This window comes from Panulirus ornatus, chromosome 36 (genome assembly GCF_036320965.1).
Source record: "Panulirus ornatus isolate Po-2019 chromosome 36, ASM3632096v1, whole genome shotgun sequence".
In the NCBI taxonomy this organism is placed as follows: Eukaryota; Metazoa; Arthropoda; class Malacostraca; order Decapoda; family Palinuridae; genus Panulirus; species Panulirus ornatus.
In genome coordinates this window covers 14,083,858-14,110,636 of record NC_092259.1, presented here as the reverse complement: position 1 = coordinate 14,110,636, position 26,779 = coordinate 14,083,858, and the positions used below count along the sequence as shown (strand labels likewise).

At 41.0% G+C, this 26,779-nt stretch overlaps 1 protein-coding gene across 1 annotated transcript in view; it reads left to right on the top strand.

The window, feature by feature from the left end:
• Window positions 1-26,779, top strand: part of Parp1 (Poly-(ADP-ribose) polymerase) — a 497,767-nt gene that overhangs the window by 391,964 nt on the left and 79,024 nt on the right. Inside the window, exons 8-9 of the mRNA XM_071683522.1 lie at window positions 10,900-11,025; window positions 26,441-26,530. Coding sequence (XP_071539623.1) covers window positions 10,900-11,025; window positions 26,441-26,530 — 216 coding nt within the window. The remainder of the gene's footprint in view (window positions 1-10,899; window positions 11,026-26,440; window positions 26,531-26,779) is intronic.

The window sequence follows — 26,779 nt, the reverse complement described above, 5'->3', positions numbered from 1 at the left end:
GGTTTATATTTCTCTATACATTTTTCAATCAGATTCTTCATAGAAAACACTTGGTCCACATAATGTCTACCACTCCTCAAGCACATTGTTAAACCTCAGTCTGATGCCTTGTGCATGCCACCACCCACTTAGTTACCACCCCATACAACTTTTTAGGTATACTCAACGTGATTATACATCTGTAATTAGGTCAAGAAAAAGGTGCAAGAGTTGAAAAAGAGAGCAAAGGAGAGTTGGGGTGAGAGAGTATCATTAAATTTTAGGGAGAATAAAAAGATGTTTTGGAAGGAGGTAGATAAAGTGCGTAAGACAAGGGAACAAATGGGAACATTAGTGAAGGGGGCTAATGGGGAGGTGACAAGTAGATGGAGTGAGTATTTTGAAGGTTTGTTGAATGTGTTTGATGATAGAGTGACAGATATAGGGCATTTTGGTCGAGGTGGTGTGCAAAGTGAGAGGGTTAGGGAGAATGATTTGATAAACAGAGATGAGGTAGTAAAAGCTTTTCAGAAGATGAAAGCCGGCAAGGCAGCGGGTTTGGATGGTATTGCAGTGGAATTTATTAAAAAAGGGGGTGACTGTATTGTTGACTGGTTGGTAAGGTTATTTAATGTATGTATGACTCATGGTGAGGTGCCTGAGGATTGGCGAAATGCTTGCATAGTGCCATTGTACAAAGGCAAAGGGGATAAAAGTGAGTGCTCGAATTACAGAGGTATAAGTTTATTGAATATTCATGAGAAATTATATGAGAGGGTGAAGGCACGTACATCAGATTGGGGAAGAGTATTGTGGTTTCAGAAGTGGTAGAGGATGTGTGGATCAGGTGTTTGCTTTGAAGAATGTATGTGAGAAATACTTAGAAAAGCCAATGGATTTGTATGTAGCATTTATGGATCTGGAGAAGGCATATGATAGAGTTGATAGAGATGCTCTGTGGAAGGTATTAAGAATATATGGTGTGGGAGGCAAGTTGTTAGAAGCAGTAAAAAGTTTTATCGAGGATGTAAGGCATGTGTACGTGTAGGAAGAGAGGAAAGTGATTGGTTCTCAGTGAATGTTGGTTTGCGGCAGGGGTGCGTGATGTCTCCATGGTTGTTTAATTTGTTTATGGATGGGGTTAGGGAGGTGAATGCAAGAGTTTTGGAAAGAGGAGCAAGTATGCAGTCTGTTGTGGATGAGAGAGCTTGGGAAGTGAGTCAGTTGTTGTTTGCTGATGATACAGCGCTGGTGGCTGATTCGGTTTAGAAACTGCAGAAGCTGGTGACTGAGTTTGGTAAAGTGTGTGAAAGAAGAAAGCTGAGAGTAAATGTGAATAAGAGCAAGGTTCTTAGGTACAGTAGGGTTGAGGGACAAGTCAGTTGGGAGGTAAGTTTGAATGGAGAAAAACTGGAGGAAGTGAAGTGTTTTAGATATCTGGGAGTGGATTTGGCTGTGGATGGAACCATGGAAGCTTAAGTGAATCATAGGGTGGGGGAGGGGGCAAAAGTTTTGGGAGTGTTGAAAAATGTGTGGAAGTCGAGAACGTTATCTTGGAAAGCAAAAATGGGTATGTTTGAAGGAATAGTGGTTCAAACAATGTTATATGGTTGCAAGGCATGGGTTATGGATAGAGTTGTGCGGAGGAGGGTGGATGTGCTGGAAATGAGATGTTTGAGGGCAATGTGTGGTGTGAGGTGATTTGATCGAGTAAGTAATGAATGGGTAAGAGAGATGTGTGGTAATAAAAAGAGTGTGGTTGAGAGAGCAGAAGAGGGTGTTTTGAAATGGTTTAGTCACATGGAGAGAATGAGTGAGGAAAGATTGACAAAGAGGATATATGTGTCAGAGGTGGAGGGAACGAGAAGTGGGAAACCAAATTGGAGGTGGAAAGATGGAGTGAAAAAGATTTTGAGTGATCAGGGCCTGAACATGCAGGAGGGTGAAAGGCGTTCAAGGAATAGAGTGAATTGGAATGATGTGGTATACCGGGGTGGACATGCTGTCAATGGATTGAACCAGGGCATGTGAAGCATCTGGGGTAAACCATGAAAAGTGTTTTAGATATCTGGAAGTGGACTTAGCAGCAAATGGAACTGTGGAAGCAGAAGTGAGTCAGAGGGTTGGGGAGGGGGTGAATGTTCTAGGAGTGATGAAGAATGTGTGGAGGCAGAGAACATTATCTCGGAGAGCAAAAATGGGTATTGTTGAAAAAATAGTTCCAACAATATTATATGATTGCAAGGCATTGGCCATAGATAGGGTTGTATGGAGGAGAGCAGATGTGTTGGAAATAAAATGGTTGAGGACAGTATGTGGTGTGAGGTGGTTTGATCAAGTAAGTAATAAAAGGAGTAAGAGAGAGGTGTGGTAATAAAAAGAGTGTGGTTGAGAGAGCATAAGATGGTATGTTGAAATGATTTGGACATATGGAGAAAATAAGAGAGGAAAGATTGACGAAGAGGATGTAGTTGTTAGAGGTGGAGGGAACACGGAGAAGTAGGAGACCAAATTAGAGATGGAAGGATGGAGAGAAAGATTTTGAGTGATTGGAGCCTGAACATGAAGAAGGGTGAAAGGCATGCAAGGAATAAAGTAAATTGGAACGATATGGTATACGAGTCGACAAGCTGTCAGTGGACTGAGCCAGGGCATGTGAAATGTCTGGGGCAAACCATGGAAAGGTCTATAGGGCCAGGATGTGGACAGGGAGGCATGGTTTCAGTGTATTACAAACATGACAGCTAGAGACTGAGTGTGAACAAATGTTTATTTATGTATATGTCTGTGTATTCTTATGAGTCCACGGGGAAAATGAAACACGAAAAGTTACCAGGTGCAATTTCGTGTAATAATCACATCATCAGGGGAGACACAAGTGAGAAATATAACAGTCAGTTGATATATATCGAAGAGACGAAGCTAGGACGCCATTTGGTAAACATGTTTACCAAATGGCGTCCTAGCTTCGTCTCTTCGATGTATATCAACTGACTGTTATATTTCTCTCGTGTCTCCCCTGATGATGTGATTATTACACGAAAGTGCACTTGGGAACTTTTTGTGTTTCATTTTCCCCGTGGACTCATAGGAATATCTTGATCACGCGCAAAATTGTGATCCTTTTCAACATGTCTCTGTATGTGTATGCATATGTATGTATATGTTGATATGTATGTGTGTATCACAAACAAGACTGTGAATTACATATGTTGACTGTTGGCTAGGTAGTAGTCATCAATGAGATGGCTGGTGCTGACTCTTCTGACTGATTGGTCTAGTAATATTTGGTGTCATCTGGTTGCTGAGTGCACATTGGAAATCAACCTCCTCATCTAGCTTGTTTCTTTGCTTTTTTTTTTTTTTTTTTTTTTTTTTTTTTTTTTTTTTTTTAGCCAGTGCTGAATAACCTACTTCACATAGGTAAGTAGATGAAAAAGGGACAACGACTTTTAGGACTGACAGGCTTATTTTCTGGTAAGTTGAGAGATACTTCACCCAAGACATCTTCAGATTAAGGCCATTAAAATTGTCCTTTGCTACAGAATTAAATTAAGTTCAGGAAATTCTTCTTGCATAGCTTCAGGAATGTCCTCATTTACACAGAAAAGGGGTTCCTGGCAAGGTTAAAATCAGATCTGCTCTTGCTAACGTGAGGAAAATAGTGATGAAACTTGTTATCCAGTCTTTCGAGATGATCCTCAAGTTCTGTTTTTAGCTTGTCACTGAAAGGTTTCTTCTCTTCCATGATTTCATCTGGACAAGGAAGGGATGCTGTGTTCTTCCTCTGTATGCTACACCTCCACAGTTGCTACTTCCCATGAATGTTTTAATTGAATCACAGTGGTCAATCATAGTTGTGCCTCTTCCTTGTAGCTTCATGTTCATGTCATACAAGACTGGAAAAATACCTGCAAGGTAAGCCGGGGAAAAGTTAACTTCATGAGAATTAAAGGTGGTGAGGTACTGTTTTCCCTTAGTTTCCAGAAACATTTACTTCTCAAAGTTCACAAAAGCTCCCCAACATATTGCCCTTTGGGAGCCAATATGTGTTAGTGTGAAAAAGCAGTGTCTTATTATCTGTACCTGAAACATGACAAAGCTGTGCAAACACTTGTGTATTGAAGGCACTGTTCTTTATGTAATTTATGATCTTGATCTTGATGTTCAAATATTCCTGGGATTGTGAAGGTAGAGTCTTTGCTTCCAAAGCTTGGCGATGTATGAAGCAGTGTGTGGAAATTGTAGATGGACTCCTCTCTTTCACCTCGCTAATGAAACCTGAGCATGATTCCAGCATGGATGGAGCTCCATCTGCACACACGCCAATTAAATTTTCCCAGGATATGTCAAGCTCTTGAAAAAAATTTTTTAAACAGCATTGAAGATATCAGCTGTTATTCTGGTCTCTAAAGGGCAACAAATTAACCATCCCCACCACTAGAGTCTTTGTGTCCTCTGCTGTTTCAGCAATCCTTAGTTTTACTGTGGAATTGGACAATTAAATCATAGCCAATTTCTGATATTTCTCATCTGGAAAAAGCAGTTTTGCAGCACTTAGAATGCATGGTTTCACAAGTGTTTCACCAGTGCTATACGGCTTTTTTTACTTTAGCTATCATGAGTGATAATTCATATGACATCTCTACAGTTGCTGACTGCTGTTAAAATGCATCTTAGTTTTTGTCTTTTAGGTGCTTTCTCTCTTTGCTGCAAAATATGCCTCTGGCTTGTCAACCAAGTCTGGATGGTTGCCACTGAGGTGACATTTTGTTCTTGTTGGGTGCATGGCATCATTTTTCAAGGTTTTGAGGCATGTAACACACTTAGGTACATCTAAATCTCCCTTAGTGATGTAAAACCATATTTCAGGTACTTCAGCGTATTTCCTAGTCTACCTTCTGCCGAGTCATCTCTTCGGATGTTCAATAAATAAAAAAGTAAAACATGTTATCTGTAAGTTATTACATTCAAAACCCTTAATAGCAAATGTAAATAGATCATGTATAAAGATTTTGATGAAAATATGGTTAGGCTGTAATTTTGAGTAATTACATATTTAAGATGCATTTATTTATTCATTTTATTGTAATTTGTTGCTGTCTCCCACGTTAGCGAGGTAGCGCAAGGAAACAGACAAAAGAATGGCCCAACTCACCCAAATACACATGTATGTACATACACATCCACACACGCACATATACATATCTATACATCTCAATGTATACATATATATACATATATACACATGTACATAATTCATACTGTCTGCCCATATTCATTCCCGTTGCCACACCGCCACACATGAAATGAAAATCCCCTCCCCCCACATGTGCACGAGATAGCACTAGGAAAAGACAACAAAGGCCACATTCGTTCACACTCAGATTCTAGCTGTCATGTATAATGCACCGAAACCACAGCTCCTTTTCCACATCCAGGCCCCACAAAACTTTCCATGGTTTACCCCAGACGCATCACATGCCCCGGTTCAATCCATTGACAGCACGTTGACCCCAGTATACCACATTGTTCCAGTTCACTCTATTCCTTGCATGCCTTTCACCTTCCTGAATGTTCAGGCCCCAATCACTCAAAATCTTTTGCACTCCATCTTTCCACATCCAATTTGGTCTTCCACTTCTCCTCGTACCGTCCACCTCTGACGCATATCTCCTTTTTGACAGTCTTTCCTCACTCATTCTCTCCATGTGACCAAACCATTTTAAAAAACCCTATTCTGCTCTCTCAACCGCATTCTTTTTATTACCACACATCTCTCTTACCCTTTCATTACTTACTCGATCAAACCACCTCACACCACATATTGCCCTCAAACATCTCATTTCCAGCACGTCCACCCTCCTCTGCACAACTCTATCTATAGCCCACGCCTCGCAACCATATAACATTGTTGGAACCACTATTCCTTCAAACATACCCATTTTTGCTTTCCAAGATCATGTTCTCGACTTCCACACATTTTTCAACGCACCCAGAACTTTCGCCCCCTTCCCCACCGTATGATTCACTTCCACTTCCATCTGCTGCCAAATCCACTCCCAGATATCTAAAACACTTCACTTCCTCCAGTTTTTCTCCATTCAAACGTACCTCCCAATTGACTTGTCCCTCAACCCTACTGTACCTAATAACCTTGCTCTTATTCACATTTACTCTCAGCTTTCTTCTTTCAAACACTTGACCACACTCAGTCACCAACTTCTGCAGTTTCTCACACGAACCAGCCACCAGTGCTGTATCATCAGCAGTCATGCAGTGATGTAGAGAGAAAATGTCATGCATCCACAGGTGAAGATATATATGGATAAAGTGATAAGAGAGATGAAAGCTAAACTAGGGAAAGGGGATGCAGAGATGGAGTGTGGCATTGAGGTATAGTGGTTAATAGCAAACCAATGGGCAGATGATAGTGTTTCCTGAGAGTGAAGAGGAGTTGCAGAAGGTTGTGTATTTTGTGATGTGTGTAAGTGTAGGCAATTGAAGTTAAATGGAAATAAAAGTAAAGAAGTGATGTTTACAAGGAAACAGTGAAAGTATAGATTTTGCAAAACCATATTGAGTGAAAGAAGAAAGTGTATTAATTTTTGTTTTGGATTTGGGTGGGAAGGGGGGACTGGAAGAGGTGAGAGAGGTTAAGTATTTTGGGGCTGTCTTTGGTAAGTTTGGGTATATGGAAAGATTTATATGGGAGAGAGCAGTACAGGTTTAAGAGTCTCTGGATCCCTTAGTAGAATAATGAAGGGAAGAGGTGTAGGTGTGGAAGTGGAGAGCAGATAAAGGGACAGCATAATCCTCCCAACCCATACCTATGCAGCCAAATCATGGACATGGAATGTCGCAGAGGTCAAGAGTCCAGGCTATGGAAATGAGCATTTGAGAGAAGAATGTGGTATGGCTAGATGGAAAGAAGAAAGAAATGAAAGGGTGTATGAAAGATGTGGTATGGCAGGGAGTGCAAAGAGAATGAATTATGGAGTGGTAGAGCAGGTGAAACATAATACTTTTGAGATGGTTTGTGTATCTGGAAAGAATGCAAGACAGAGTTTACAAGGAGAGTGTATGATAGTACAATTAAAGGGGTTGATGTGAGAGGAAGATCACCTGTGACATGGGAAAATGGAGTAAAAGAATACTGGAGGGAGAGAAATGTAGTGGTGTGTGGAAGGGAGGCATATTAGAACAGGTATAAGTGGAGAACTTTTTTACTGTCGCGATTCATACTTTTGTAGTTTTTAATGAATCTGCAAAATCAGCCATGCAATTAATATAAAGATGTAACATGATAAGAAAATCTGGTAAATGCATCTAGATTTAATGATGATGACTGCATATTTCCAAAGTCTACAATCTGATATCTGCAGCTACATATCAAGTTGTATATTTGACATCAGTCAACTGCAGTCTAAATCTGGGATGTTCTGGTGTTGGACATTCTCATTCTTACACCTGTGTATAGGTCTGGTGTAGCTTAGCTAGTTGACAGGAGTGGGCCCCTCATTTCCACTTCCTCATCACCCAGTCATACTTCTGAGGCATCATAATCACCTGTCTCCTTAGACTTGCTCCCACTCTCATATGCTGCTAAAATGGCCTCAATATTAGATGTGAGAGCCTTCTTTTTACCACTCATGATTACAGTGGGAAAAATGAAGAATTTTGGGAATTATAAACTTAAACATATGAAGGCTGTTTAGCTGTTTACTCCATATCCTCGGGGCTATGTCAGCATGAAATGGAAAATAAAGCTTAACCATTACATAGATGATAGTTTGTTGACGAATAACTTATCATTATGATGAGAACACAAGAGTTAAAAGGCATGAGTTAGATGGCCACTCCACTCATTGTAATCAATCAGGCAATCAACCAAAAACAAACACTATATGCTGTGCAGCTAATGTAAGGCATTCCTCCTAAACTATAACAGTAACTTGCCAAAGAAAAATATAAAAGTCAAGCTCAAACAATTTACAAATGAATACTGAAGAGAAAAAAAAAATGAGCAAAAGTTATGAACTCTTGCTCTTTATTCATTTTACCATCTTATTACAAAACCTCAGTCATATATTTGCATATTGGATGATTATTGTAATATTTATTATTTTGCTTTGTCGCTGTCTCCCACGTTAGCGAGGTAGCGCAAGGAAACAGACGAAAGAATGGCCCAACCCACCCACATACACATGTATATACATATACGTCCACACATGCAAATATACATACCTATACATCTCAACGTATACATATATATACAAACACAGACATATACATATATACACATGTACATAGTTCATGCTGTTTGCCTTTATTCATTTCCATCGCCACCCCGCCACACATGTAATAACAACCCCCTCCCCCCTCATGTGCGTGAGGTAGCGCTAGGAAGACAACAAAGGCCCCATTCGTTCCCACTCAGTCTCTAGCTGTCATGTAATAATGCACCGAAACCACAGCTCGCTTTCCACATCCAGGCCCCACAGAACTTTCCATGGTTTACCCCAGACGCTTCACATGCCCTGGTTCAATCCATTGACAGCACGTCGACCCCAGTATACCACATCATTCCAATTCACTCTATTCCTTGCACGCCTTTCACCCTCCTGCATGTTCAGGCCCTGATCACTCAAAATCTTTTTCACTCCATCTTTCCATCTCCAATTTGGTCTCCCACTTCTCGTTCCCTCCACCTCAGACACATATATCCTCTTGGTCAATCTTTCCTCACTCATTCTCTCCATGTGACCAAACCATTTCAAAACACCCTCTTCTGCTCTCTCAACGACACTTTTTATTACCACACATCTCTCTTACCCTATTATTACTTACTTGATCAAACCACCTCACACCACATATTGTCCTCAAACATCTCATTTCCAGCACATCCACTCTCCTGCGCACAACTCTATCCATAGCCCACGCCTCGCAACCATAGGTACTGTAATATTAGGTATATGTAGAAGGTATGATACACGAGAATAACATAGTAGAATTAACCTGAAAATGTGGAGCTGATTGTGACATGAGCAGACCTGAGGCCATATGTAGATACATCCAATAGCTGCAGTGTTGCTCTGAGTTGGGAGCACACACACAGATTTGGTTGGGCTTCCAAGGTTGTGAAGTTATTCCTGCTTTTTGCTGTGCAAGGAGAAGTTTTTGTGGAGTTTTGAGGTAAACCTGCTAACTATATCAAATGACCTTAAATGTCTTAAGCAGATATATCCAGTTTTAGCACCCAAAGAGTTAAGGTTGAAGAACATTGGCTGTGACAGCCATTGCCACTTGGCAGTTTGTAACTCGATGGCAGTTTGTAACTCGAATTATCCTTGGATTGTCTTCCTATAAGGATAATTGATGCCTTTTACCTACCAGAATGGGATACTTTACCTATAGGACAGGTCTGAGGAACATTTTTGTCTGTTCTAGGATTTTTTTCCACATTTAAGAACTATATTTTCTCTTAAGATAATTGTTAAAATATGTCAACCTGGGGCTTATGGAGGGACAAGCATTGAAAAAGTATTTTATAACTAAGACCTTTGGCTTGCAGTTTGCAAAATCAGCTAAAATTGATACATTGTTTTTGTTTTCACAGTTCTTATGAATTGAATCATTACATGGACATTATATCTCATGTTAAGACTGTATAGACCTTGAAAGATAGAGTTGGCCCTAAACATCAGAGAAGAGTCTTTTAAGTGGTTGTCCTTGGGAGAAAGTTAAGGGGGAGGAGTTTATATACTTGATAAATAAATACTCCTCCCTTGTTGATTAATGTGTTAAGACTGTGTGAAGTGATGAGGGCATGCAAGGAAATTTGCTGAACAAGTGAGGTTTGACCCAGTGAAAAGCATATTTTTGAGCAAGACTCTTCACTTGCCCTCACTTCATCATCTGGCCCTTCGTCCTCCATGGAGGATGGGTCTGATTCATGTTGAGCAAGTGAGTTTGTTCTGGTGGTGTGAGATCTAGTTATGTAAGGTTTTGCAGAGTCCTTGGAGATAACAACATTCCTTTTTAGAAGGTCTCTTCGACTCCTGCCAGACACTTGAATTTTAACTTTATCATTAATTGAGAGTGATTATAGCACAAGTGGTCACACATTCTCTTCCCTCATTTAGGATGATCTGATGGTTTGTAAGAAAACTACCTTTATAGTGAGGGCATTGAAGAGTCTACCTGGAAAACATGGTTTTCACCTTTTTCAAGTTCACTCTTTGCATATACCTATTTGCATGTGCTCCTTAATTGGATTAATTTCTTTGTAGGGCACCTACTGTTTTGGTGTTCCCCTTTTTTCTAAAGTTGAATATATTCATTACTGTCTTAGTACAGATTTTTATTTATATATTTATTTATTTATTATACTTAATCTCTGTCTTCCATGTCAGCGAGGTAGTGCAAGGAAACAGACGAGGAATGGCCCAACCCACCCACATACACATGCATATACATAAATGCTCTTATACGCACATATACGTGCACATACATTTCAACATATGCATACATATACATACACAGACATATGCATATATACACTTGTACATAATTTATGCTATTATTTATATTTATTATACTTTGTAGCTGTCTCCTATGTTAGCGAGGTAGCGTAAGGAAACAGACGAAAGAATGGCCCAACTCACCCACATACACATGTATATACATACATGTCCACACACGCACATATACATAACTATACATTTCAACGTATACATATATATTCTTAGACATATACATATATACTCATATACATAATTCATACTTGCTGCCTCTATTGTTATGTTGCATTTTTATTGAGTAGTATGATGTGTAGAACTGGATGTTGTTCATGTATAACACTGAATACTGTTCAAGAAAATTGGTGTTATTATCATTGGTCCTTGGGATTGTTTCCAGGTATGGCAAAGGCTATGTGTGTCATGGAAATATTACGGAGTGGACCAAGTGTACTAATGTTGTACTGGAACCAAAACGACGCCCGTTTGCAATGCCAGAGGAGTTGAAGGAAGCACATCCTTACTTGTAAGTATTCCTTCTTGATTTGTTTTTGAAACCTAATTGCTTTACCCACCTTATCTAGATAGTATCAGGAGCAAACAAACAATGGCCTTTATTGCACACACCCACTCTTTATCTGTCATGTGTAATGGATTGAAACTACAGCCAACCATCTATGGCCTAGCTACACTGACTTTTCCATGTAAACCTTGCCTACTTCACATGCCCTGGTTCAGCCCATTGCTAGGACATCTCCCCCACCATCTGATTACCATGTTGCTCCACTTCATTCTCTCCCATCAATGAACAGAACTGCATTTTTTAAAAAGATTATCTGTATCACGAATCTCAATATGTTATGTGAACAGTTTTTTCTGCATACTCCCATAAGAGATTCGTTCATAATGAAATTTCTTTGGTCAACAGGTATAGTAAAAACACTCATAAATGGAGATATTTTTGAATGTCATATAGTATATAGTTTTATAATTTTACTTCACAAATGATGGTAGGTACAAAATGATATGTAAGCTTTTCTCACCAGAGATATTGTAGAGTGGTGCATGAGGTGGCAGTGGAGTGGTGGTGGAATGCAGTGACAGGGAGGGAGAGGGGTCAGTTCTGGCTCTGGTACTGTTGTTTGCTCAACCCTGTAAATTATTACCAATAATTTCCTGATGAGATGATGATTACAGGGAGGGAGAGGGGTCAGTTCTGGCTCTGGTACTGTTGTTTGCTCAACCCTGTAAATTATTATCAATAATTTCCTGATGAGAAAAGCCAGAAGAACCTTGCTTTACATCTACCCTTTTTGCCACTTGAAACAGTTCATGGCTTCAAGTAGTGATTGTGCGACCTCTAGGCGATATTCACTGTTGATATTCTTTCCTATCTTACTAATGTCTGGTCATCATCTCTGAAAGATTTTAGGGAGTCATGTGCAGTTGCCCTTGACATATCTAAGGCTTTTGACAGGGTGTGGTATCGAGTTTTCATCTCTTAAGCTCCTCTCATTTAGCTTCCCCCCTTATTTTGTTCCTTCATATCTAGCTTCTGTGGCTGATCAATCTCTGTGATTGTTGATCTAGCATCCTCTCGCCGATCTATCTCTGTGGTTGTTGATGGATCAGCCTCCCCCTTTTCTCCATTAACAGTGGTGTCCCTCAAGGTTCTTTCCTGTCCCCTACACTTTTTCTCCTTTTTACCAACAATTTCCTCTCCTACTCAAATAATCCAATGCACTCATATGCTGATGACCCAACACTGCAGTCATCCATATCCTTCAGTTCTACTCCCTCTTCTCCCACTTGATCTGCATCTTAATATAGCTTCCTCAATAAACTTAGACTTGGACGGGATATCTCAGTGGAATACACAAAATCTTGTTAAGTTTAATGCCTTGAAGACCCAATATCTTACCATCTCTCTATCGAAAACTCCTTATGGCTCCCATCTCTCCTTTGACAGTTTTGTAATTCCACCTTTTGACTCAATGAAGATTCATGGTATTATAGTAACATCCCCTCTTTCTTGGAAACCCCACATTACAGGAACAGCTAAGTCTTCCTCTAAGAAACTGGGTGTCCTGTTAAGATGTTGAAACTTCTTCTCTTCCGAACAGTTGCTCCATTTATACAAGGGATTGATTCCTCCTTGTATGGAGTACTGCTCTCACATTCGGGGTGGTTCTGTCTCTGTGTCCTTATTTGACAGAGTTGAAAGCAGTGTGAATTGTAAACTGCTCTGGGCTAACTTCCAACCATAACCCCCTTGCCCAATGCCACAATGTTGGCTCACTTTCCCTCTTCTATAATTATTACTTTGGTTTTTGCTTCCAAGAGCTGGCTGATTGTGTGCCCATGCCACCAGTGAGACCATGCAATACTTGGCAAGCTGCTGCATCACATGATTATTGTGTGGCCATGAGCAACTCAAGGGTGGGCTGTTTTGATACCTGCTTCTTTCCCTTCATGTTAAAGCTTAGGAGCTCTTACCTTCTCATGTCTTTACCAATAACTGTGACCTGGCACATTTCAAAAGACAGGTCTTTCACTTTCTCAAAAATTCATAAATACTTACCCTTGTCACCCTTGTCTTTTCTTAATCCTTTTCATAATTCTCTGTACTTCAGTTAAGGCCCAGCCCTGATGTGGACTTTTGTCTGTGACTGGAGCCTTTAATGAATTGAGATGAGTGGGGCTTCTTTAATGTCAACCTCTCCTGCAGCTTGTTTTGCTCCAGCAATATGTAATCTTCATTTGAGGAGTGGAAGGATTTTAAGAGAAATTTTTTTGTTGGTTTTGTTCCTTTATAAACTGTTAAAGCACTTAGGTTTAGAAATTATATTTTGTACAAAATATTTGTCTGTTTATGCAACCCTAGGAGGAATTTACTCTATCTGATGTGCTTTTGTTATGAATGAGGACAGGTGAGCCCTGGTGGTTACTCTGCTATACACCAAGGGTTAGTTTTGGCCTCATTAGATATCTGGGAGTGGACTTGGCAGTGGATGGAACCATGGAAGCAGAAGTGAGTCATAGGGTGGGGAAGGGGTGAAGATTCTAGGAGTGATGAAGGCTGTGTAGAAGGATAGAGTGTTATCTCAGAGAGCAAAAATGGCTATGTTTGAAGGAATAGTGGTTCTAACAATGTTATATAGTTGCGAGGCATGGGGTATAGATAGGGTTGTGCGGAGGAAGGTGGATGTGTTAGAAATGAAATGTTTGAGGACAATATGTGGTGTAAGGTGGTTTGATTGAGTAAGTAATGAAAGGGTAAGAGAGATGTGTGGTTATAAGAAGAGTGTGGTTGAGAAAGCAGAAGAGGGTGTGTTGAAATTGTTTGATCACTTGGAGAGAATGAGTGAGGAAAGATTGACAAAGAGGATATATATGTCAGAAGTTGGGGGAGGAAGAAGTGGTTTAGAGGAGTGGAGTGAATTGGAACGATATGGTATACCGGGGTCGACGTGCTGTCAATGGATTGAACCAGGGCATGTGAAGCATCTGGGGTAAAGCATGGAAAGTTTTGTGGGGCCTGGATGTGGAAAGGGAGCTGTGGTTTCGGTGCATTACACATGACAGCTTGACATAGGGTGAACGAATGTGGCCTTTTTTGTCTGTTCCTGATGCTACCTCACTGGAGAGGGGTAGGGGGGAATGCTATTTTGTGTGTGGTGGGGTGGCAATGGGAATGGATAAAGGCAGCAAGTATGAATATGTATATGGATAGAGTTGTGCGCAGGAGGATGGATGTGCTGGAAATGAGATGTTTGAGGACAATGTGTGGTGTGAGGTGGTTTGATCGAGTAAGTAACGTAAGGGTAAGAGAGATGTGTGGAAATAAAAAGAGCGTGGTTGAAAGAGCAGAAGAGGGTGTTTTGAAATGGTTTGGGCACATGGAGAGAATGAGTGAGGAAAGATTGACCAAGAGGATATATGTGTCGGAGGTGGAGGGAACGAGGAGAAGAGGGAGACCAAATTGGAGGTGGAAAGATGGAGTGAAAAAGATTTTGAGTGATCGGGGCCTGAACATGCAGGAGGGTGTAAGGAGGGCAAGGAATAGAGTGAATTGGATTGATGTGGTATACCGGGGTTGACGTGCTGTCAGTGGATTGAATCAAGGCATGTGAAGCGTCTGGGGTAAACCATGGAAGGCTGTGTAGGTATGTATATTTGCGTGTGTGGACGTATGTATATACATGTGTATGGGGGTGGGTTGGGCCATTTCTTTCGTCTGTTTCCTTGCGCTACCTCGCAAACGCGGGAGACAGCGACAAAGCAAAAAAAAAATATATGTATATGTCTGTGTATGTATACAGTGAAATGTATATGTATGTATATGTGCGTGTGTGGGTGTTTATGTGTATGTGTATTTTCCTTGCGCTTTCTTGTTAACGTGGGAGACGGCGGTTAAGTATAATGAAACAATTAATATTTTTTTCATATATATTCGCCATTTCCCACGTTAGTGAGGTAACGTTAAGAATGGAGGAGTGAGCCTGAGAGGGGGAAATCTTCACTAGGCCCCCTTCTCTGTTCCTTTTTTTTTTTTTTTTTATTTTTTTTTTTTTTTTTGAAAAGTAAAAATTGGAGGGGAGGATTTCCAGCCACCCAGCCACTCCCCTTTAAAAGTCACCTTTTATGACATGCAGGGAATACATGGGAAGAATTTCTATGAGAAATACTTAGAAAAACAGATGGACTTGTATGTAGCATTTATGGATCTGGAGAAGGCTTATGATAGGGTTGATAGAGATGCTTTGTGGAAGGTATTAAGGGTATATGGTGTGGGAGGTAAGTTGCTAGAAGCAGTGAAAAGTTTTTACCGGGGATGTAAGGCATGTTTACAAGTAGGAAGAGAGGAGAGTGATTGTTTCCCAGTGAATGTTGGTCTGTGGCAGGGGAGTGTGATGTCCCCATGGTTGTTTGATTTGTTTTATGGATGGGGTGGTTAGGGGGTGAAATGCTAGAGTTTTGGAGAGAGGGGCAAGTATGCAGTCTGTTGGGGATGAGAGGACCTGGGAGGTGAGTCAGTTGTTGTTCACCAAAGGTACAGCACTGGTGGTTGATCAGAGTGAGAAATTGCAGAAGTTGGTGACTGAGTTTGGAAAAGTGCTTGAAAGGAGATAGTTGAAAGTAAATGTGAATAAGAGCAAGGTTATTAGGTTAAGTAGAGTTGAGGGGCAAGTTAATTGGGATGTAAGTTTGAATGGAGAAAAATTGGGAGGAAGTGAAGCATTTTAGATATCTGGGAATAGGCTTGGCAGCGAATGGAACCATGTAAGCAGAAGCAAGTCACAGGGTGGGGGAGAGGGTGAAGATTCTGGAAGCGATGAAGAATGTGTGGAAGAAAACCTTAAGAGTAAAAATGGGTATGTTTGAAGGAATAGTGATTCCAACAGTGTTATATGGTTGCAAGGCATGGGCTGTAAATAAGGTTGTACCGAGGAGGGTGGATATGTAGGAAATGAAATGTTAGAGGACAGTATGTGTGTGACGTGGTTGGAAATGAAATGTTAGAGGACAGTATGTGGTTTGATCGAGTAAGTAATGAACGGGTAAGAGAGATGTGTGGAAATAAAAAGAGTGTGATTGAGAGAGCAGAAGAGGGTGTGTTGAAATGGTGTGGACGTATGGAGAGAATGAGTGAGGAAAGTGACAAAGAATATGTATGTGTCACAGGTTGAGGGAACAAGGAGAAGCTGGAGACCAAATTGGAGGAGGAAGAATGGAGTGGAAAAGATTTTGAGCAATTGGAGCCTGAACATACAGGAGGGTGAGAGGCGTGCAAGGAGTGGGGCAAATTGGAACAATGTGGTATACTGGGATAGACATGCTTTCAATGGACTGAACCAGGGCATGTGAAGTGTCTGGAGTAAACCTTGGAAAGGTCTGTGGGGCTTGGATGTGGGAAGGGAGCTGTGATTTCGGTGCATTTCACATGACATCTAGAGACCGAGTGTGAATGAATATGGCCTTTTTTTTGTCCCTTTTCCTCACGCTACCTGACTGACGTAGGGGGTGCTGATGCTGTTTCCTTTGGGGTGGGGTGGTGTTGGGAATGGATGAAGGCAAGCAAGTGTGAATATGTACTTGTGTATATATGTATATGGCTGTGTATGTGTATATGTTGATATTTATATGTATGTGTCTTTATGAGCATATATATATATATATATATATATATATATATATATATATATATATATATATATATATATATATATTCTTTCGTCTGTTTCCTTGCGCTACCTCGCTAACGCGGGAGACAGCGACAAAGCAAAATAAATAAAATAACAATATGAAAAGAAAGAACTAGTGATGGATCACATCTTGAAGTAATATATATATATATATATATATATTATCCCTGGGGATAGGGGAGAAAGAATACTTCCCACGTATTCCCTGCGTGTCGTAGAAGGCGACTAAAAGGGGAGGGAACGGGGGGCTGGAAATCCTCCCCTCTCATTATTTTTTTTTAATTTTCCAAAAGAAGGAATAGAGAAGGGGGCCAGGTGAGGATATTCCCTTAAAGGCCCAGTTCTCTGTTCTTAACGCTACCTCGCTAACGCGGGAAATGGCGAATAGTTTGAAAGAAAGAAAAGATATATATATGTATATTTGCGTGTGTGGACGTATGTATATACATGTGTATGGGGGTGGGTTGGGCCATTTCTTTCGTCTGTTTCCTTGCGCTACCTCGCAGACGCGGGAGACAGCGACAAAGTATAAAAAAAAAAAAAAAAAAAAAAATATATATATATATATATACATACCTACACAGCTTTCCATGGTTTACCCCAGACGCTTCACATGCCTTGATTCAATCCACTGACAGCACGTCAACCCCGGTATACCACATCGCTCCAATTCACTCTATTCCTTGCCCTCCTTTCACCCTCCTGCATGTTCAGGCCCCGATCACACAAAATCTTTTTCACTCCATCTTTCCACCTCCAATTTGGTCTCCCTCTTCTCCTTGCTCCCTCCACCTCCGACACATATATCCTCTTGGTCAATCTTTCCTCACTCATCCTCTCCATGTGCCCAAACCACCTCAAAACACCCTCTTCTGCTCTCTCAACCACGCTCTTTTTATTTCCACACATCTCTCTTACCCTTACGTTACTCACTTGATCAAACCACCTCACACCACACATTGTCCTCAAACATCTCATTTCCAGCACATCCATCCTCCTGCGCACAACACTATCCATAGCCCACGCCTCGCAACCATACAACATTGTTGGAACCACTATTCCTTCAAACATACCCATTTTTGCTTTCCGAGATAATGTTCTCGACTTCCACACATTCTTCAAGGCCCCCAGAATTTTCGCCCCCTCCCCCACCCTATGATCCACTTCCACTTCCATGGTTCCATTCGCTGCCAGATCCACTCCCAGATATCTAAAACACTTCACTTCCTCCAGTTTTTCTCCATTCAAACTCACCTCCCAATTGACTTGACCCTCAACCCTACTGTACCTAATAACCTTGCTCTTATTCACATTTACTCTTAACTTTCTTCTTCCACACACTTTACCAAACTCAGTCACCAGCTTCTGCAGTTTCTCACATGAATCAGCCACCAGCGCTGTATCATCAGCGAACAACAACTGACTCACTTCCCAAGCTCTCTCATCCCCAACAGACTTCATACTTGCCCCTCTTTCCAAAACTCTTGCATTTACCTCCCTAACAACCCCATCCATAAACAAATTAAACAACCATGGAGACATCACACACCCCTGCCGCAAACCTACATTCACTACATTCATATATATATATATATATATATATATATATATATATATATATATATATATATGTATATGTGTATATATATATATGTATATGTGTATATATATATATGTATATATATGAATATATGTATGTATATATATATATATATATATATATATATATATATATATATATATATATATATGTATATATATATATATATATATATATATATATATATATATATATATATATATATATATATATATATATATATATATATACTATCCCTGGGGATAGGGGAGAAAGAATACTTCCCACGTATTCCCTGCGTGTCGTAGAAGGCGACTAAAAGGGGAGGGAGCGGGGGGGCTGGAAATCCTCCCCTCTCGTTTTTTTTTAATTTTCCAAAAGAAGGAACAGAGAATTGGGCCAGGTGAGGGTATTCCCTCAAGGCCCAGTCCTCTGTTCTTAACGCTACCTCGCTAATGCGGGAAATGGCGAATAGTTTGAAAGAAAAAAAAATATATATATATATATATATTCCCTGGGGATAGGGGAGAAAGAATACTTCCCACGTATTCCCTGCGTGTCGTAGAAGGCGACTAAAAGGGAAGGGAGCGGGGGGCTGGAAATCCTCCCCTCTTTTTTTTTTTTTTTTTTTTTTTAATTTTCCAAAAGAAGGAACAGAGAAGAGGTCCAGGTGAGGATATTCCCTCAAAGGCCCAGTCCTCTGTTCTTAACACTACCTCGCTATCGCGGAAAATAGCGAATAGTATAAAAAAAAAGTATAAAAAAAGTATAAAAAAAAAAAAAAAAAAAAATATGTATATATATCTTTTTTCTTTCAAACTATTCGCCATTTCCCGCATTAGCAAGGTAGCGTTAAGAACAGAGGACTGGGCCTTTGAGGGAATACCCTCACCTGGCCCAATTTTCTGTTCCTTCTTTTGGAAAATTAAAAAAAAACGAGAGGGGAGGATTTCCAGCCCCCCGCTCCCTCCCCTTTTAGTCGCCTTCTATGACACGCAGGGAATATGTGGGAAGTATTCTTTCTCCCCTGTCCACAGGGAAAACAAGCTATACTTATACAGTAATAAAAGACTTCCTTCAAAAAAAACATTGATAAATAACGATGGAGATATCTGATATGTCTGCCTTTTGACAAAATCTGATTCAATCATCATGTATATCATATCAGCTTTTCCTACATGCAAAGCAGGGTGGCACAAAACAACCTTCTAAAAGAAAAAATTAATTGCTGTCACTATCTTATCTACCAAGCGTTGAAGACCCAAACAGTAATACTCAGAAAAAAATGATGACATTCCACTTCTTCGTTTGACTAATCCATAAGTGAAGCATCTGTCTTATTATTTATATATATATAGATGGAATGAGTATTTTGAAGGTTTGTTGAATGTGTCTGATGACAGAGTGGCAGATATAGGGTGTTTTGGTCGAGGTGGTGTGCAAAGTGAGAGGGTTAGGGAAAATGATTTGGTAAACAGAGAAGAGGTAGTAAAAGCTTTGCGGAAGATGAAAGCCGGCAAGGCAGCAGGTTTGGATGGTATTGCAGTGGAATTTATTAAGAAAGGGGGTGACTGTATTGTTGACTGGTTGGTAAGGTTATTTAATGTATGTATGACTCATGGTGAGGTGCCTGAGGATTGGCGGAATGCGTGCATAGTGCCATTGTACAAAGGCAAAGGGGATAAGAGTGAGTGCTCAAATTACAGAGGTATAAGTTTGTTGAGTATTCCTGGTAAATTATATGGGAGGGTATTGATTGAGAGGGTGAAGGCATGTACAGAGCATCAGATTGGGGAAGAGCAGTGCGGTTTCAGAAGTGGTAGAGGATGTGTGGATCAGGTGTTTGCTTTGAAGAATGTATGTGAGAAATACTTAGAAAAGCAAATGGATTTGTATGTAGCATTTATGGATCTGGAGAAGGCATATGATAGAGTTGATAGAGATGCTCTGTGGAAGGTATTAAGAATATATGGTGTGGGAGGCAAGTTGTTAGAAGCAGTGAAAAGTTTTTATCGAGGATGTAAGGCATGTGTACGTGTAGGAAGAGAGGAAAGTGATTGGTTCTCAGTGAATGTAGGTTTGCGGCAGGGGTGTGTGATGTCTCCATGGTTGTTTAATTTGTTTATGGATGGGGTTGTAAAGGAGGTAAATGCAAGAGTCCTGGAAAGAGGGGCAAGTATGAAGTCTGTTGGGGATGAGAGAGCTTGGGAAGTGAGTCAATTGTTGTTCGCTGATGATACAGCGCTGGTGGCTGATTCATGTGAGAAACTGCAGAAGCTGGTGACTGAGTTTGGTAAAGTGTGTGGAAGAAGAAAGTTGAGAGTAAATGTGAATAAGAGCAAGGTTATTAGGTACAGTAGGGGTGAGGGTCAAGTCAATTGGGAGGTGAGTTTGAATGGAGAAAAACTGGAGGAAGTGAAGTGTTTTAGATATCTGGGAGTGGATCTGTCAGCGGATGGAACCATGGAAGCGGAAGTGGATCATAGGGTGGGGGAGGGGGCGAAAATTTTGGGAGCCTTGAAAAATGTGTGGAAGTCGAGAACATTATCTCGGAAAGCAAAAATGGGTATGTTTGAGGGAATAGTGGTTCCAACAATGCTGTATGGTTGCGAGGCGTGGGCTATGGATAGAGATGTGCGCAGGAGGATGGATGTGCTGGAAATGAGATGTTTGAGGACAATGTGTGGTGTGAGGTGGTTTGATCGAGTAAGTAACGTAAGGGTAAGAGAGATGTGTGGAAATAAAAAGAGCGTGGTTGAGAGAGCAGAAGAGGGTGTTTTGAAATGGTTTGGGCACATGGAGAGAATGAGTGAGGAGAGATTGACCAAGAGGATATATGTGTCGGAGGTGGAGGGAACGAGGAGAAGAGGGAGACCAAATTGGAGGTGGAAAGATGGAGTGAAAAAGATTTTGTGTGATCGGGGCCTGAACATGCAGGAGGGTGAAAGGAGGGCAAGAAATAGAGTGAATTGGAGTCATGTGGTATACAGGGGTTGACGTGCTGTCAGTGGATTGAAGCAAGGCATGTGAAGCGTCTGGGGTAAACCATGGAAAGCTGTGTAGGTATGTATATTTGCGTGTGTGGACGTGTGTATGTACATGTGTATGGGGGGGGGGGTTGGGCCATTTCTTTCGTCTGTTTCCTTGCGCTACCTCGCAAACGCGGGAGACAGCGACAAAGTATAAAAAAAAAAAAAAAAAAAAAAAAAAAAATATATATATATATATATATTTATAAGCATCTGTCTCATTATTTATATATTTATTTATTTTGCTTTGTCGCTGTCTCCCGCGTTTGTGAGGTAGCGCAAGGAAACAGATGAAAGAAATGGCCCAACCCACCCCCATACACATGTATATACATACACATCCACACACACAAATATACATACCTATACATCTCAATGTACACATATATATACACACTCACACATACATATATACACATGTACACAATTCATACTGTCTCCCTTTATTTATTCCCATCGCCACCTCGCCACATATGGAATAACATCCCCCTCCCCCTCATGTGTGCGAGGTAGCGCTAGGAAAAGACAACAAAGGCCCCATTCGTTCACACTCAGTCTCCAGCTGTCATGTAATAATGCCCGAAACCACAGCTATATATATATATATATATATATATATATATATATATATATATATATATATATATATATATTTTTTTTATTATACTTTGTCGCTGTCTCCCGCGTTTGCAAGGTAGCGCAAGGAAACAGACGAAAGAAATGGCCCAACCCCCCCCCATACAAATGTATATACATACGTCCACACACGCAAATATACATACCTACACAGCTTTCCATTGTTTACCCCAGACGCTTCACATGCCTTGATTCAATCCACTGACAGCACGTCAACCCCGGTATACCACATCGCTCCAATTCACTCTATTCCTTGCCCTCCTTTCACCCTCCTGCATGTTCAGGCCCCGATCACACAAAATCTTTTTCACTCCATCTTTCCACCTCCAATTTGGTCTCCCTCTTCTCCTCGTTCCCTCCACCTCCGACACATATATCCTCTTGGTCAATCTTTCCTCACTCATTCTCTCCATGTGCCCAAACCACTTCAAAACACCCTCTTCTACTCTCTCAACCACGCTCTTTTTATTTCCACACATCTCTCTTACCCTTACGTTACTCACTCGATCAAACCACCTCACACCACACATTGTCCTCAAACATCTCATTTCCAGCACATCCATCCTCCTGCGCACAACTCTATCCATAGCCCACGCCTCGCAACCATACAACATTGTTGGAACCACTATTCCTTCAAACATACCCATTTTTGCTTTCCGAGATAATGTTCTCGACTTCCACACATTCTTCAAGGCCCCCAGAATTTTCACCCCCTCCCCCACCCTATGATCCACTTCCGCTTCCATGGTTCCATCCGCTGCCAGATCCACTCCCAGATATCTAAAACACTTCACTTCCTCCAGTTTTTTCCATTCAAACTCACCTCCCAATTGACTTGACCCTCAACCCTACTGTACCTAATAACCTTGCTCTTATTCACATTTACTCTTAACTTTCTTCTTCCACACACTTTACCAAACTCAGTCACCAGCTGTCTCCTGCGTTTGCGAGGTAGCGCAAGGAAACAGACGAAAGAAATGGCCCAACCCACCCCTATACACATGTATATACATACGTCCACACACGCAAATATACATACCTACACAGCTTTCCATGGTTTACCCCAGACGCTTCACATGCCCCGATTCAATCCACTGACAGCACGTCAACCCCGGTATACCACATCGCTCCAATTCACTCTATTCCTTGCCCTCCTTTCACCCTCCTGCATGTTCAGGCCCCGATCACACAAAATCTTTTTCACTCCATCTTTCCACCTCCAATTTGGTCTCCCTCTTCTCCTCGTTCCCTCCACCTCCGACACATATATCCTCTTGGTCAATCTTTCCTCACTCATTCTCTCCATGTGCCCAAACCATTTCAAAACACCCTCTTCTGCTCTCTCAACCACGCTCTTTTTATTTCCACACATCTCTCTTACCCTTACGTTACTTACTCGATCAAACCACCTCACACCACACATTGTCCTCAGACATCTCATTTCCAGCACATCCATCCTCCTGCGCACAACTCTATCCATAGCCCACGCCTCGCAACCATACAACATTGTTGGAACCACTGTTCCTTCAAACATACCCATTTTTGCTTTCCGAGATAATGTTCTCGACTTCCACACATTCTTCAAGGCTCCCAGAATTTTCGCCCCCTCCCCCACCCTATGATCCACTTCCGCTTCCATGGTTCCATCCGCTGCCAGATCCACTCCCAGATATCTAAAACACTTCACTTCCTCCAGTTTTTCTCCATTCAAAGTCACCTCCCAATTGACTTGACCCTCAACCCCACTGTACCTAATAACCTTGCTCTTATTCACATTTACTCTTAACTTTCTTGTTTCACACACTTTACCAAACTCAGTCACCAGCTTCTGCAGTTTCTCACATGAATCAGCCACCAGCGCTGTATCATCAGCGAACAACAACTGACTCACTTCCCAAGCTCTCTCATCCCCAACAGACTTCATACTTGCCCCTCTTTCCAAAACTCTTGCATTCACCTCCCTAACAACCCCGTCCATAAACAAATTAAACAACCATGGAGACATCACACACCCCTGCTGCAAACCTACATTCACTGAGAACCAATCACTTTCCTCTCTTCCTACACGTACACATGCCTTACATCCTCGATAAAAACTTTTCACTGCTTCTAACAACTTGCCTCCCACACCATATATTCTTAATACCTTCCACAGAGCATCTCTATCAACTCTATCATATGCCTTCTCCAGATCCATAAATGCTACATACAAATCCATTTGCTTTTCTAAGTATTTCTCGCATACATTCTTCAAAGCAAACACCTGATCCACACATCCTCTACCACTTCTGAAACCACACTGCTCTTCCCCAATCTGATGCTCTGTACATGCCTTCACCCTCTCAATCAATACCCTCCCATATAATTTACCAGGAATACTCAACAAACTTAAACCTCTGTAATTTGAGCACTCACTCTTATCCCCTTTGCCTTTGTACAATGGCACTATGCACGCATTCCGCCAATCCTCAGGCACCTCACCGTGAGTCATACATACATTAAATAACCTTACCAACCAGTCAACAATACAGTCACCCCCTTTTTTAACAAATTCCACTGCAATACCATCCAAACCTGCTGCCTTGCTGGCTTTCATCTTCCGCAAAGCTTTTACTACCTCTTCTCTGTTTACCAAATCATTTTCCCTAACCTCTCACTTTGCACACCACCTCAACCAAAACACCCTATATCTGCCACTCTGTCATCAAACACATTCAACAAACCTTCAAAATACTCACTCCATCTCTTTCTCACATCACCACTACTTGTTATCTCCTCCCCATTTGCGCCCTTCACTGAAGTTCCCATTTGCTCCCTTGTCTTACGCACTTTATTTACCTCCTTCCAGAATATATATATATATATATATATATATATATATATATATATATATATATATATATATATATATATATTAGCCCTGGGGATAGGGGACAAAGAATACTTCCCACGTATTCCCTGCGTGTCGTAAAAGGCGACTAAAAGGGGAGGGAGCGGGGGGCTGGAAATCCTCCCCTCTCGTTTTTTTTTTTTTTTAATTTTCCAAAAGAAGGAACAGAGAATTGGGCCAGGTGAGGGTATTCCCTCAAAGGCCCAGTCCTCTGTTCTTAACGCTACCTCGCTAATGCGGGAAATGGCGAACAGTTTGAAAAAATATATATATATATATATATATATATATATATATATATATATATATATATATATATATATATATATATATATATATTTTTATATATATATATATATATATATATATATATATATATATATATATATATATATATATATATATATTTATTTTTTTTTTTTTTGCCGCTGTCTCCCGCGTTTGCGAGGTAGCGCAAGGAAACAGACGAAAGAAATGGCCCAACCCACCCCCATACACATGTATAATACATACATCCACACACGCAAATATACATACCTACACAGCTTTCCATGGTTTACCCCAGACGCTTCACATGCCTTGATTCAATCCACTGACAGCACGTCAACCCCGGTATACCACATCGATCCAATTCACTCTATTCCTTGCCCTCCTTTCACCCTCCTGCATGTTCAGGCCCCGATCACACAAAATCTTTTTCACTACATCTTTCCACCTCCAATTTGGTCTCCCACTTCTCCTCGTTCCCTCCACCTCCGACACATATATCCTCTTGGTCAATCTTTCCTCACTCATTCTCTCCATGTGCCCAAACCATTTCAAAACACCCTCTTCTGCTCTCTCAACCACGCTCTTTTTATTTCCACACATGTCTCTTACCCTCACGTTACTTACTCGATCAAACCACCTCACACCACACATTGTCCTCAAACATCTCATTTCCAGCACATCCATCCTCCTGCGCACAACTCTATCCATAGCCCACGCCTCGCAACCATACAACATTGTTGGAACCACTATTCCTTCAAACATACCCATTTTTGCTTTCCGAGATAATGTTCTCGACTTCCACACATTCTTCAAGGCTCCCAGGATTTTCGCCCCCTCTCCCACCCTATGATCCACCTCCGCTTCCATGGTTCCATCCGCTGCCAGATCCACTCCCAGATATCTAAAACACTTTACTTCCTCCAGTTTTTCTCCATTCAAACTTACCTCCCAATTTACCGGACCCTCAACCCTACTGTACCTAATAACCTTGCTCTTATCCACATTTACTCTTAACTTTCTTCTTTCACACACTTTACCAAACTCAGTCACCAGCTTCTGCAGTTTCTCACATGAATCAGCCACCAGCGCTGTATCATCAGCGAACAACAACTGACTCACTTCCCAAGCTCTCTCATCCCCAACAGACTTCATACTTGCCCCTCTTTCCAAAACTCTTGCATTTACCTCCCTAACAACCCCATCCATAACCAAATTAAACAACCATGGAGACATCACACACCCCTGCCGCAAACCTTTTGTCTGTTTGTTGATCTGTCTTTTATCAGATATCATATGCTCTGTTCCCTGTTTTATCTTTTATTTCTTTCTAGGAAAACCTACAAATTTAAAAGTGTTGGAAAGCGAGTTTGGGTTGATCATGGACCAACCACTGCAGAGCTTGCTGTAAAAAAGGAAAATGGGTAAGTACATATAAATACTGATTTATTGGCTTTGCTTTTTATGGACCAGTGTGTGTATGTAGAAATGTGTTTTTGATAAAACTCATACATATGCTCACCCCCTGTTCAGTGTGTTAAATTGAAAGTTGAACTTCTTTGCTGACATAAGTCCTTCTTACTGTATTTTGGATGCTGCGTTGATTCAGGCGAGACCGTTCTTCATTCACCACCATCACACACACAGAGCTTCCACTGTATACAGTCCAAAAT